General features: G+C 36.4%; 1 protein-coding gene across 2 annotated transcripts in view; it reads left to right on the top strand.

The window, feature by feature from the left end:
- Positions 1 to 14758, top strand: part of Smc2 (structural maintenance of chromosomes 2) — a 52621-nt gene that overhangs the window by 18524 nt on the left and 19339 nt on the right. For both annotated transcript variants that reach the window (XM_052716928.1, XM_052716927.1), the window contains exons 10-19: positions 143 to 376; positions 1314 to 1473; positions 1921 to 2038; positions 2895 to 3033; positions 3856 to 3975; positions 5360 to 5564; positions 7419 to 7554; positions 10886 to 11010; positions 12605 to 12798; positions 13590 to 13733. In XM_052716928.1, coding sequence (XP_052572888.1) covers positions 143 to 376; positions 1314 to 1473; positions 1921 to 2038; positions 2895 to 3033; positions 3856 to 3975; positions 5360 to 5564; positions 7419 to 7554; positions 10886 to 11010; positions 12605 to 12798; positions 13590 to 13733 — 1575 coding nt within the window. The remainder of the gene's footprint in view (positions 1 to 142; positions 377 to 1313; positions 1474 to 1920; positions 2039 to 2894; positions 3034 to 3855; positions 3976 to 5359; positions 5565 to 7418; positions 7555 to 10885; positions 11011 to 12604; positions 12799 to 13589; positions 13734 to 14758) is intronic.

Genomic DNA, 14758 nt, shown 5'->3' with positions numbered 1-14758 from the left:
GTGAGTTACAGAGTAAGAATTTGAAGTGATGACAGTTAAAATACGTTTTTTATTATGCCCCCTCAAAATGCTATGAACTTTAATAACCAAGTAAATTGAATTTTTTTAAAAAATATTTTTCATTTTAACATTTTCCCCAAAGGACTCTAAAACATTAGCAGCAAAGGAAAAAGAAGTTAAAAAGATAACAGATGGGCTGCACAGCTTTCAAGAAGCAAGTCATAAAGATGCTGAAGCCTTGGCCGCTGCACAGCAGCACTTCAATGCTGTTTCTGCTGGCTTGTCCAGTAATGAAGATGGAGCGGAAGCCACTCTGGCCGGTCAGATGATAACCTGTAAAAACGACATAAGTAAAGCTCAGACCGAGGCCAAACAGGTACATGCAGACACTGAGCATGGGTGGGGACGGCTGCAGTGTGTGAGAAGCTGCTTTTCACAAGTATGCTTTGGGTTGCTACAAAATCTTGAAAATAATTAGTTGAATGTGAAGGTTTTTTTTTTTTAAATGTACATGTCTAATCTCCATCTCACTTTGTTCATTGTTAAATATTGGTAACCTTTGGTTGTCAAGAGCTGTAATTCGATAAATGCTTTGCTGTTTGTAGCAGTGCTTGGAATTATGCATGAATGCTTTTTTATTAAGTGAAGGGGCCACCTTGAAAAGATTTACTTGGAAACATTTGTTTTATTAATTAATTAATTCTAATCAGTTTAAAACATTTGTATTTGCAGATATTTGTATTTTTTACTCAGAAATGACAGGCATGAAGTTTGTAAGAACTCAATACTATAAGTTTTAAATTTTTTTTTTTATAAACTTCCTCTGAAGAAATTAGTAAAAATGAATCTGTCACCATTCAATATCAGACTTTTGGCGTTACATTTCTGTTAGTGTACCTTCCCTTTTCCGGATTGTCTTGTTCAGCTTCTTTGCTGTTGACAGACAGGATTCACAAAGATATGCAAATAAGGTTAGAAACACATGAGTTGAAAAGGAAGAGATCCAAATAGTGGTATGCAACCGTCGGGTGTATTTTTAAGTAGCTACTGAGAGTTACTCTCATCAAATTTCTCAACTTTGTTAATAATGTCATACTTTATGAATAGTAAAAGCACTTTTGTACTAAATTACTCATAGTAATGTTTTTAAGACAAGAATACAGAGAAATGACTCCCTTTTTGAGTATTAATCCAGGAAACTACCCAGTTCTATTTTCAGTTCTGATGTCGCCATGTTAAATTAATTTGAATGTCTAACTGTTTAGTTGCTAAGGCTGTCTGCCTTCATAGTCTGTTACACCCTTCTGTCACAGGCGCAGATGAAGTTGAAACATGCCCAACAAGAACTAAAGAGTAAGCAAGCAGAAGTTAGGAAGATGGATAGTGGCTACAAGAAGGATCAAGAAGCTTTTGAAGCTGTAAAGAAAGCTAAGGAAAAACTTGAAACTGAAATGAAGAAACTAAATTATGAAGGTTTGTCTTAAGTGATTTAAGGTCAAATCATTAGGAGGTTTTTATGCATAGAAACAAACAAAGGAAATAAGGTTTTTTTAACCTACTCACAGACATTAGAGAAGTGTTTATAAATACAATGAAATTATCTAAAATAATCCAGTTAATTTTTGATATTTCTTGCTTGATCCCATGAAAGTTTAAAACTGGCATTTATCTGTTTTCACTCCAGTAGGCATTCAGTTATATGTTGTTTCTTGGATTGAAAATTGTATGATTTTGAAGTTGGAAACATGTCCATTTGATGCTTGATAGGAATTTAGTAGTACACCTGCCTTTTCCTTAGTATTAGCTAGAGATTTACATTTTGCTCCTTGAGTACTTCAGAAGGAGAGGCTGAAGCCCTACTTGCCTTAAGTGGTAATGTTTTTAAGACTTGCTTTCAAGCTCCTTGTGATTACCCCTCAGAAAACAAAGAGGAAAGGCTTCTGGAAAAGCACAGGCAGCTCTCTCGAGACATCAGTAATCTGAAAGGAACTTACGAAGCTCTCTTGGCCAGATTTCCCAACCTTCGGTTTGCATACAAGTAAGAGATTTAAACCATACATTTTCAAATAGTAAATAACCCACACACAGTTTTACTTACACTGGAAGGCAACGTGGAAATTTTTCACATGATTTTTAAGTTACATTTCTTTATTTCGTATTTTTTCCTTAAATATTAATTGATGTACATCAAATGTTGGGTGTGGGGGATTCTTGTGAAAATAATAGCAACTGATATTACTCATCTTAAGGCAGATGGGGTGATTTAGTCTCCCTCTGCTCAGACTGCCTTCACAGGTGTCTCGAATCACTGTTGCATCTTCCAGTTTGTTTCACTACATGGGATCTTTGTTCAGTTTTCATCTTTTTCCAATGCAGTACTGAACATTGAATCCTGGGTGTCAGGCATGGGAGGGAGCCAACCCCTGAGCTCCAGCTCCAGCCTTGTTATGGCAGTCCTAATCATAATTGTAGTAGAGAGATTAGAACACCAAAGTTGTTTTCATTACATTGAAAATGGGCTGAAAGGGACTGGAAAGATGGCTTAGTGTTTAAGGGAACACACTGCTTTTTCAGAGGTCCCAGGTTCTGTTTTCATCACCCACATTGGTGAGGGGGGCTTACCTCCAACTCTTAGGCATGCAGCACCCTCTTCTGGCCTCCATAAAAAATTGCACTCACATGCATTTACCCCCACATAGACACATGCGTGCACATAATTATAATTTAAACAATAAACGTGTTTTAACTTACTGAAATATTTTACTTTTCAAAAAGTAGCTGACATTTTTAAATTTTGGCTTTTGTAAAACTACTAATTTGTTTGTTTAGAGGTCTTAACTAAGGTACTACAATATTTACCTGAAATTAATTTTTGGTAATTTCTCTGTTTTTAGGGATCCAGAGAAGAACTGGAATAGGAATTGTGTGAAAGGACTTGTAGCTTCCCTGATAAGTGTAAAAGATAATTCTGCCGCCACAGCTTTGGAATTGGTAGCTGGAGAACGACTCTACAATGTTGTAGTAGACACAGAGGTAAATTAATTTGAATTAAAGAAAATTTAAAAATTAATATTTAGCCTGAAAATTCATATACTACTAGAAAAATTTAGTGCTTTTTAAGTTTTTTTTAACTCCAAGCCGCTTAATCATATAATGGAATTAATCAGTTAATGATTTTTTGATGACGTTAATTCCAATTTATTTTTCATTTTCTGTTTTGCTTTGCAAATTTATATTTAAATTTGTAAAGGAATCTGAATGCCAATTTTCCTACTACTGTCACATTGGATTTATCTATATTTATTAGTTCCCACTATTCCTGTTCTTGTAAATTAACCAGAGTCCATCATCTTATATTTGATTTTTTAGCTTTAATTTGTGTGTGTTATGTGTCTGCACAAGCATCACATATGTGTGGGTACCTGCAGAGGCCAGAAGAAGGCATCCTATACATTTTATCTCTAGATTCATTCAACTTTTCAAATTACAAATATGTATCTCCCTGCGTCTATGCGTCTGCCCTCCTCCATGCTACTTCTCACCTTCTGGTCTACTCTGTCACAGTTTTTCCTTCTAGGATTCTGTGTGCACACGGCATTGTGCGATATTTTTCCTGACTTACATTACTTAGCAAAAACACCTCCCAAGTTCATTCAAAATGTTCACAAAGGTCAGCATCTCCTTTAGTAAGGCTGAATTATAATCTGTTTTATATACTTTAAAAGTCTGCTTCTTTGAGATAAACATACCTTAGATATATTTGATAATGTATTCCTAAACTTCTATACATTTCCATTTTGCTGTTTTTAGTTACCATTAGTAATTTTTCTTCAAATTTCAAATGTATGTTTTTAGGTTACTGGTAAGAAGCTGCTAGAAAAGGGGGAATTGAAGCGTCGATACACAATAATCCCTCTCAATAAAATTTCAGCCAGATGTATTGCTCCTGAAACTCTGAGGGTCGCTCAGAATCTTGTAAGTCTCGTTTTGTCTTAATTAAATGTTTAATCTCTTTTAATATTAGGAAACACTAATTGTAAGGGGCATACTCATGTTGAATTCCAATCAACTGATGAGGTAGCCCTATTATAGTGTATCTGCTAGTAAAAAAATAGATGTGTACAAGGAAATACATTTTAAATTTCCCATGCATTTTTATTTTTAAAAGATTTTCTGTCGGGCAGTGGTAGCACATGCCTTTAATCCCAGCACTTGGCAGGTAGAGGCAGGTGGATCTCTGAGTTCAGGGTCAGCCTAGTCTACAGATCTGGTTCCAGGACAATATTATTTGTTTTACTTATGTATATGTGTGACTGTATGTCATATGCCCGTGCTCTTGGAGGCCAGAAGAGGATGTTGGATCCCCTGGAGCTGGGGTTCCAAGCTTCCTGTTGTGGGTGCTGAGAACTGAACTGTGCTTTGGAAGAACAGCCAGTGTTCTCAACAGCTGTCTCTCAAGACCCCTACATGGGTGTTGAATGCTGATTAAAAACATGAAGCTAATGACATGTATCAACAAAATTAGCTTGTTAGTGAGCAGTTATTATAAGTGTTTGAGTTGAAAAAATTAGGTGAAACCCAGAAATAGAACTTGTAGTTAAGGTACTGAGCAGACAGCCAGTGTATTTAGTATTACTGAGAAAATTTCAAAATGTCCTTGAGGTTAAAAGTGCTTGTTTAGGTTAGTTTGTGTAAGTGATGTTCATACACTTAATTTGCCTGTAGTTCAGCCCTGGTTTAGGAGCTGGAATTTCCCACACCGGCAGAGGTACTTCCTTAGAGTTTGTAGCCAGGCCTGTTTAATGGTGTCTGCTGCCTCAGAAGATAAACCTGAACAACAGCTGTTGCTGTGCTTTGCTGTTGCCATAGCAATGCTTGGTTCTTGTAAAAAGATGGGAAAGTTGGACATTGTGAACAGTTCAGGAAGAGGCCATGGGTTGGGATGGAAGACTGGGGCTTGCCCTGCCTTTTTATTCTTTCAGTGTTTATTTCTGTCATTTCAAAGTGGCTGCTCTCGTACAGTTTGAATAAAAAAGCATTCACTGAAACAGACAGATTACTAATAATTGAAACAAGACACTTTGTGTAAGTGTGCTAATGAAGAGATAGTTGTATTTATATAGCCCACGTAGATGTGCAAACTTGGTATTGCCTTCTTGATAGAAACTGATAGCACTTTGTACTTAAAACTGTTTTAGTTAGTAATAGATCTTTCAGTGTTTGAAGTTATATTTTAAATAAAAAATTAATAGTAGGTATATATGATTTAAATATGTATTGTAGCAGATCTTACTAGTTTATATAATAATACTTCAAAGAAAATAGTATGTCCTGTGGTACATATTTTGTTTTCCTGCAGGTTGGTCCTAACAACGTTCATGTAGCTCTTTCCTTGGTTGAATACAAACCAGAACTTCAGAAAGCAATGGAATTTGTCTTTGGAACAACATTTGTTTGTAACAATATGGATAATGCCAAAAAAGTGGCCTTTGATAAAAGGATAATGACTCGAACTGTAACTCTTGGGGGTGATGTATTTGATCCTCATGGGACATTGAGTGGAGGTATGTTGTGTATGCGCTTGTGTAACAGTTCTGTGGTAAACAGTTTGTGCCTCTGTAGCGATTCCTCTCTGTCTCTATCTCCCAGTTTTTTTTTAAAAAAAGAGTAGTGTCCAGCCCTCCAGTGGCTTATGACACTATCTTGGATTAACTCAGTAGCTTCTTCCTCTACAGCTTGCCCCTGTTTGTGCTTAAGCTGTTCCAGTCACTGAGGTGGTGATGTTAGTATAGTCTTGCTTGTGTATACTTTTTGCTCAGTTGCAGTCACAAAGAAAAGGACTTTTTTTTTAATTTTGTAATTTCTTAGCCTAACTACCCATTTTTTTAGCAAATTTAATAACTCACACAATGATTATGTTCTAATGCTGTGTCCCAAATAATATAACAACAATAAATAGTATTTATTCTGTGTCAGAAATATTGAAGACAATGTTGTCTAGTACAGTGGCCACTAGCCACATTGACTCACATTTTTATCACATTTGATAAAATGAGAGTAATTTTCTTACTTGTACTAGCTGCTTTTCAGGGGCTCAATAATCACAAATAGTAATTGGATTATACATGTATAGTATATTCTATAAAGTCTATTCTATGAGCCTTAAATACATAATTAATCCTTATAACAACCTTAAGATAGGAATATATTATCATCACTAATGTGCAGTTGCAGAAATTTAAAAAAGCACTAGTTAAGTAACTTAGTAATTTGCAAAGTTTGGATTTGGAATCCTAGCAGTTGGGTTGCAACTTGTGTTCTTAACCCATTTTAATATCTTTTTAAATGTTCTTTAGTAAGATTTGTTGTTACTGATATGTCTGATAATGTGAGTGTTTGTGTTTGTGTGTCAGGCCAGAAGCGGGCACAAGATCCCCAGGAGCATGTAGTTAGTTGTGAGCTGCCCGACTTGGGTGCTAGGAACTGAACTCTATTCCTCTGGAAGAGCAGGAAACACTGTTAACCACAGAGTCATTTCTCCAGCCAAAGACTTATGTCTTTGTAGGCCAGGTGAATTAATTAAGTGATCAAGTGTCACACTCCTCAATACATTATCACATGAGTACTATCTGCATGGAAGAGAAACTAAATATTTTTAAATATCTCAAGCAGAAGAAATTCTTGAGATTTAATTGATTCAGATGTACTTGGAGTTTCTGTTTAAGAAGTGGCATATAAAATGATACTGTATTTATTAGCTCTAATGGCATTGTTAATTAACCTTCGCATCCTTTCATCAAACCTACAGAGCTTCCTTGTTAGTGTAGTATCTCAAGCTGTCATTGCTGGATAAGTACAAGTATGTGAAGGCAGTTGATTCTGATGGTTTTGCTGCATCTTCAGAGCCTATGACAAGTTATGAGGTGGTATATAATAGCTCTACTAGCTTGAGCTAGTTTATTTCAGTTATATTACAATTACTACAGGTCAGTTGCCTCTGGTCCCTGTTCTCATACTGTAACTCAGTCTGAAGAAATCCTCTTTTCAGTATGCTTTCCTTAGGGCAAATGGTGAATTATATACTGATGTTCAGGGGAGTTTGTTTTCCTTTCATTGGTCAGAACAAATTACATGACTAAGTTCAATGTCTGGAGTGGAAAATTTGCCTTAGCAAGATAGACCCAATAGGTAGGGCAGTGGTTATTTTGAGTCAATAAACTTTGACATCTACCAAGGTTTTGGGAGGTTTTTTTTTGGTCAGTTTCTTCTTTGGTTAATGGAATAGATTCCTTTTCGTCTTTCGTTCCCCGGAAGATTTGATTTCGCATCATTTCTAGGATAACTCCCTTAGAAAAGAATGTTTAGTAAACGTGTGTTAACATAATCTCCAAAACCTCTGTTAATTTGCTTCCATCCAGGTGCTAGATCCCAGGCAGCTTCTATTTTAACCAAGTTTCAAGAACTCAAAGGTGTTCAAGATGAGCTGAGGATCAAGGAGAATGAACTACATGCTCTAGAAGAGGAATTAGCGGGTCTTAAAAACGTTGCTGAAAAGTAAGACTTCTGCTGGACTAAGCTACACATGTTCTGTGGGATAGAAAATTATTAGAAATTGACTTTATTTTTAGTTTTAGAGTAAATTTTGAGTAATTTTTCATCCACTTTTTTTCTGATTTAAAAGAATGTCTTTGTTAGAAGAAGTTAACAGAGTCTAATTAAGCAAATAGGAAAAAAAAACAAAACACCTCTTTTCTTGAAAAATTCCGTGGCATCGGTGTCCCCCCGGGCTTGGTGGGGAATGCTTGGATACTCTGGATTGACTCCAGAGGATACTTGAGATCTTGATTTGAATTTCCTCAGTATAGTAGCCTTGATCAGGTGTCAGCACTAAGTGAGCAGTACTCTGTCTGTCCTTCAATACTGAGATCATTGTGTTGCCTGAGGAGTAGGTAGGTAGACAAGTTCATGTCAGAGAGTAAGAGAAAAATTATTCTATTTTTTATTAGTATACTATGTAGCAGGTTTTTTTATGGCACTTTCATTCATACTTTGTTTTGGTGGTTCTGCCCATCTTTCTCCCCACAAAGTCCTCACCCCCATCTCTGACCCACTCCTTATGTGTACTCTTCTGTCCTGAGTATTCCCCTTCCACATTCATGTCACCTGTAGTCTGTTATTCTTCAGCACACTTTCCTTAAAACCTTGTTTTCCATCCTCTTGGAACCATTCATAGTCCCATGACACACATCCCAAGTCCTCACATAATACACATACATAGAAGTTAGAATCTACATAGGAGACACTGGAGTATTTATCTCTGTGATCCTGAGTCACCTCACTTAATATTTCCAGGTCCATCAATTTGCTTATAAATTTTATAATTTCATTTTTTATGGCTGAATAAAATTCTATTGTATATATACATCACATGGGTGGACGTCGAGGTTGTTTCTATTTCCTTGCTGTTGTAAATAAAACAGCAATAAAACGTGGATGTGCAAATATCTATGGTAGATTCTGAGTATGTGCCCAGGAATGTTCTCTTAGAGTGTTTCTTTTATGTAGGTGTAGGATAGTCATGTATACTTTGGATTTGTTTGTTTGTTTTTTGAGACGGTCTCATGATTTTGTAGGTGAAATTCTAAATGGTCTTACTAAATAAGAAACACAGAGCCAAATGCAGAGTTAAAAGCCCAGAGATCAGAGCAGTAGCCAAGAGCTAAGACCACTTTAGCTTACCACTTGCTGTTGTCCTTCCCCTGAGAGAGAGAGACCTTCTTCCTGTGTCCTATCTTTTTATTGCCTTTCTGTTCTGCCTTCTCATTGGTTCTAAACACAACCACATGACTTCCTCGTCAATGCCTGCCTATACAGACCTCCAGGTCTCTATGGTTCGTACTGAGATTAAAGGTTCTGGTCACCGCTTGGCTGTGTCCTTGAACACACAGAGACTGCCTGCCATGTGATAGAATTAAGGGCGTGTGCCACCAACACCGGACTTCTGCTAAATGGCTAGCTTTTAGCTCTGATCCCCAGGCAACTTTATTTATTAACATACAAATAAAAATCACATTTCAGTACAAATAAAATATCACCATATGATGTAACTAGCTGACCAGAACTCAGAGATCCACTTGGCTTTGCCTTTCACGTGCTGGAGTTAAAGTTGTGCCATCATGCCTGGCATGCATGTCTACTTTTGAACTTCACTTGTTTATAATTCAGTTATCAGATTTTTTTCCAAAATTGAGATCATAAATTTCACCTCTGTTTCTCTTGGCATTATATACTCAAATACATATTGATTGAGTGCTTTGTATGGGCCAGATACTCTTCATATGAAAAGTGACTAAAATATTTCTGCTTTCCTGGTTTTTATATCTCAGAAAAAAACATAAATTGGTAAAAAGTATGTTAAATAGTTCTATAAAGCAAAAGGTAAATCTGGAAAGGAAGTGGGAAATAGGAGGTACTGAAATTTTGGTAGGATGACCATGAACAGCTTTTCTAAATACAACTACTGAGCAAAGCAAACATCTTAATAGTGTGTAAATGGCCCTATAGTCACCTCAAAGTCTGTGCTTGCCATAAAGCTTCAGCACTGAGTGCTGCAAACTTATAAGCATTGTTTAAAATGTAATTGTAATTTTCCCATTCCCTCTGAAAATGATAAACAGGGATTGATAAAAAACACTCTGTTTAGAATTTACGATACTGAATGAAGGTAAAGTAAATCTAAATTTGTGTAAGTCATTAGCATTCAATTTTTGAAGTTTAAAATTGTACCAAGACTTGAGATCCTCTGTATATATGGAAGAGATCTTCAGATTCCATTAGAGTGGCCATTCCAATATGAAAATACCCATTTTTCCTCCACATCTTCATTTACCTTAATTGGTTGTAGAACAACTGAATTGTTTTTCCGTGAAAAAGATGCAACAAAGTTTTTCTGTTCTGTGGAAGCTCTATCGAGGTGCTGATGAGTTTGTAGTGCTTTGGGCTTCGCGGTTCTCATTTCTTTCAGGTGCAGGAGATTATTCTTCAGACTTGGTTAGTGACTAACGATAGCACTGAGGTAAAACAAACTGGTTTTGAAAATTCAGAAATGTGAGAATCAGCAAAAGCCATTCTTGTATATTGTGTCAGAACATGGGTATGGTTTTCTTCAAAATTTCTGTGTTAACATTTTTTTAATGACTTGGAGTAGAAAGTGCTCTTTTATTTACTGTCAAGCAGTTTCAAGTAAGAATACTCAAGAGTGTTTATATTTGGGTTAATCCTTTTCTCCTCAAAGCTCATGAATTTCTAGTGACTAGTGTGTGTTGTGAATTTATATGAACTTGAAATTTCATTGCAACTGAGCTAGCTAAATACTTTGTAAAGAGATAAGGAGCCAGAACATGGGTAGAAGTATAGCATTGATAAAATGCATATTACAGATGCTTAAGGTGAATACACGACTTCTTAAGCTGTCAGTTTCCCTATGAAGAGTGGGTAGCATTATTACTGCTGACATTTGCAAATGGGAACTAATAAGTAGGTGCCAGTTTTGGGGGATTTTTATGTAATTGTCATTAATTTTATTTTTATAGTAATTAGTGATTGTGTATAGGTATTTATAGGTATATTTATACATTTAAATTTAATTTATTCAAAGATTACTTTTAGTGTTTTCTGAAATTAAGGGTATTTTGAGAATAGTTATTTGATCATTTACAGTTTACCTGCAGTGATAGCTTTCCATGCTAACCATTGGTATGTCGTTCTATTTATTTTACGTGAGTTCATTTTATTTGTATTATATATGAGTTTATTTCAGGTAAGAGCCTCAAGTTTGAATGCATGTCTCAAATGCCAAGGAGATTTATAAACTTGTCTTTTTAAGGTATCGGCAACTGAAACAGCAATGGGAGATGAAGACAGAGGAGGGAGATTTGTTGCAAACCAAACTTCAGCAAAGCTCTTATCATAAACAACAAGAAGAATTAGATGCCCTTAAAAAAACCATTGGTGAGATGCCCGCTGTGCCTAATCTCTGTGCTGCTCTCCTCTTCTCTCCCTGGTACTCAGAAGATTTAAAGAGTTCGAGCACATGTGGGCATTTTTCTGCAGGACAAGTTCAAGTGTGGGACTTTTAGGACTTAGGGTGTGATCATCCTTGTCTTTATTATGCAACACCAAAATTTGTCTCCTTTTTACCAATATTCACTTACATCAATATGGGAAAAATCTTCATTTCTTTAAGTTCTTTTCCAGACATTTTAGGATTCTCTAATCTTACAGTTGTGAAAAGGTGGCATAGCATTCAAGCTAGGATTTAATTTGCATTTCGCTCATCATTAAGGTTTGGGATACTTTTTTTATTAGAGCTTTATGTTTCTATTCCTGTAAGCTTTCTATTTGCCCATTTTTCCTGTAAGTTGTTTTCTCCCATTGTTTACATACAAAAGTATTTAATGTTCAGTACAATGCAATTTATAGCTACTTACCTGTTGCCTAGGAGAGTGTTCCTAAAAATGAGGCAAGCTAAACTCTCATACAATAGCTAACTTTATTCAGACAATTTATAGTCTGAGAGTATTCTTGAGGCTTAAGCAAGGTCAGGTGAGCAAAAGTCACAAGTTTGGGCTCTATACAGTCAGGAGGGTAAGGTCACATTAGTTCACACTGTATGCAGTCAGGAGGACAATCCATGCTTGGAAACATCATTCTGAATAGTAATAGGTAAGATGATGGGTAATCTAAAGTAAAACTCACTCCTATTATTACACCTGGAAGGGGCACAAAAGCACATTCTAAGAAGAACCCATGTTATGGAGGAACAGGGATTACTAAACTCTTATCTTGTTTACTTGGAGCTTTCTCATAAGGTCTCAGAAATCTCACACAGCTAATTCTTGAACATGTTTCGATGCTTTCCTGAAGTGTTCTACATTTATTTTCCCTCTTCATTATAATTTGATTGTATATAGCAGTTTGTTTTGTTTTTGTCATTTATTGTGACAAAAATCTGCATGTGCATTTTTCTACTAATATTTTATTCTGTACTAAAAAGTAATGGAAAATTGTCCAGTGTTAGCTTCTGGAATTACATTTGCATAACGGGTCCTAGCCCTGACTGAGGTCACACATGATAGGAGACTATCCATTTTTCCTTGTTTGCTTATGTTTAATAAGCAAACTAAACATGTTCAATCTAAACATGTTCTCATCGTCCTTCTCATCATAGAAGGCTGCTTGGTGGCCATAAGTAGATAGAATCACTGTAAGCTCGTGCTAACTATAAAATCATGGAAAATAGTATGGCACCAGTGTTGATTTGAGCTGTAAGATAGGAGGCATAATTCAGTAGTATACCATGTGCTTTATATATGCAAGGTTGAGTTTCATTCTTAGCATTTTAAAAACAAAAGCACTCTCTCACACACAAATAAAACTGTGATCTTTCAGTAGAAGTAATTTCACAGATTTCAAATACAGCTTTTAGTGGGATTCATGTTTCATTATTACATTTCCAAAACAGCCACAATGCTTGTATTAATTTGATTTATAAGCTTTTATCTGTGTTATTAAATTAGCCATGTTTAACTACCTTGTGATTCAGAGGAAAGTGAGGAGACATTAAAAAACACCAAAGAAATCCAAAAGAAAGCTGAAGAAAAGTATGAAGCATTGGAGAATAAAATGAAAAATGCAGAAGCTGAAAGAGAGAAAGAACTGAAGGATGCTCAGAAAAAACTGGATTGTGCCAAAACAAAGGCAGATGCATCTAACAGGAAAATGAAAGAAAAACAACAGGTAAGAACCTCCCTTCAAATGGTGGCAGTCTTTTTAAATTGGCATAGAACGGAAGGTGGGGAAATGTCATTGGCTGGCCTTACTCATTAGTGCTGATTCCAAATAAGCACCTTCTTAAATTGTAAATTATGCATCTTACAAGCCAAACACTGTTCTCTGTAAACCCTGCAATTGAGAGTCTCACAAATCGGGAGCAAATCATGATGTGGCATGTGTCTTACCAGGTTATGTTCCTGTTTATCACTACGTTTGTTGATGTGCACTGTCAGAAACTGAAGAAAAAAACATGCTATATTTACAAAGTGTCTTAGGTTTGTAGACTTACCTTTAATATCTTTTGTAGAGTGCCAGAGCTTTTTGAATAGTGCCATGAACTTTTTTGCGTCTACACTCTAAATTTTGCCTTTTTACCCAGCTTAAAATTCTTTCATTAAATAGTTTCACAATAATTTTTTAGTGAACTAAAAGTCTATATTGGAAAACAAAATCAAGAAACCTAAGTTTTTGCATGCTGAAATACTTTTGTCAATAAAGCTAACTAGTGCATAGGTTATGTAGAATTTTATTACTTTGCTTTAGTATAATTAAAGGTAAAGGAAATAATTTATGCAGTTTCCTAACCTTATAAAACTTAAACATTTTTAAAGGGAAATAAGCTTCTGTTTTCTTTTTCTTCTTAGGAAACAACTTGGTTTGTTGGTAGTTTAATACTAAATGAGAATATTGTTAATGTTTATCTCTGAAGCTAAATTCTTGGCTAGCAGTTAACCTTCACTGCCATGTTTCTGTAGGAAGTTGAAGCAATCACTCTGGAGCTAGAAGAGCTCAAAAGAGAACATGCATCTAATAAACAGCAGCTTGATGCTGTGAATGAAGCCATCAAAGCCTACGAAGGTCAGATTGAAATGATGGCAGCTGAGGTAGCTAAAAATAAGGTAAGGATTATTTATCAAATTAGAGAAATTAAAAACGACTCAGAGAAAGGTTCTGGGTTTGGGTTCAAGGAGCACACTGAAGCAGATTGCGTTTGGGATTAGAGATTTATTAACACCACAGAGACTGCATGCTGGAGGATCTTAGAGGCCAGGCCCCCAAGGATAGAGGTAGAAGGCTCCCAGGAGAGCTAGGTCCCAGATGTCAGAGAAAGGGAGAGTTCCCTTGCTAAGTGGATGCTGAGTAATTTACAGGAATAGCTTTCAGTCAGGTGAACTGTTGTTTTCAGGCTGGCTAGACTTGGGTGTCTGGGGGAGTGGGGCTTGCAATGTGAGGAAGAAAGGAAGGCATCTTGTTAATGTGGGACTTACAGGATGTGGGGAATAGAGAGAGAAAGAGCATACCTAGTTAAGGTATACCCATTATCAGAGTGAAAGATGGGTCAAGGTCATTCTCTGTCTCTTAGAATCTCATAACCTGAGCCTGTAAATTTCTTAAGAAAGTGAGAATTATGCTATTTTCCTGGAATTGGTCACTTGGAGTGTCTGTTATTGATAGGCTCTTGTGTGGGTGTGTGGGGGGGCAGTGCCATTTTTTTGCATAGCAGCTTTGAGAGGGGCGCTGCTGTAGGTGGACAGGGCCTAATTGGTTCCTAGCCTGAAACTTAACACTCATCTACTTAGGAAATGTTGAACTAAGATAACAGACAAGTACTTTAGGTCTTTTCACTTAATGATCAGAGTGTGAGGTGAAATGGGGATTCCAGAAAATTATGAAATGACATCAGGGGTTCAGCCTTGTAAGTAAATTTGTTGCAACTCTGTGGGTTTGGTCCTAGATTTCGGTACCAAAACGTGAGTTTTGCAACTCTGGGGAGAGGTGTCCTGGCTGCCTGGGAGTTAGGCAACACCTTGAGCTGCTTAGGACAGCTCTGATGGCTGGAGCTGCAAAGAGGCAGCCCAACCCTGGAGGGGAAGTTTTTCTGACTTTTTTCAGGAAATTCAGGCCTAGAACTGCTTCAGCAGGG

The sequence above is a fragment of the Peromyscus californicus genome, unplaced genomic scaffold, assembly GCF_007827085.1.
Source record: "Peromyscus californicus insignis strain IS unplaced genomic scaffold, ASM782708v3 Scaffold_5__1_contigs__length_169319896, whole genome shotgun sequence".
NCBI lineage: Eukaryota > Metazoa > Chordata > Mammalia > Rodentia > Cricetidae > Peromyscus > Peromyscus californicus.
The sequence above is the reverse complement of the archived record's forward strand: the minus strand, read 5'-3'. Positions and strand labels throughout refer to the sequence as shown.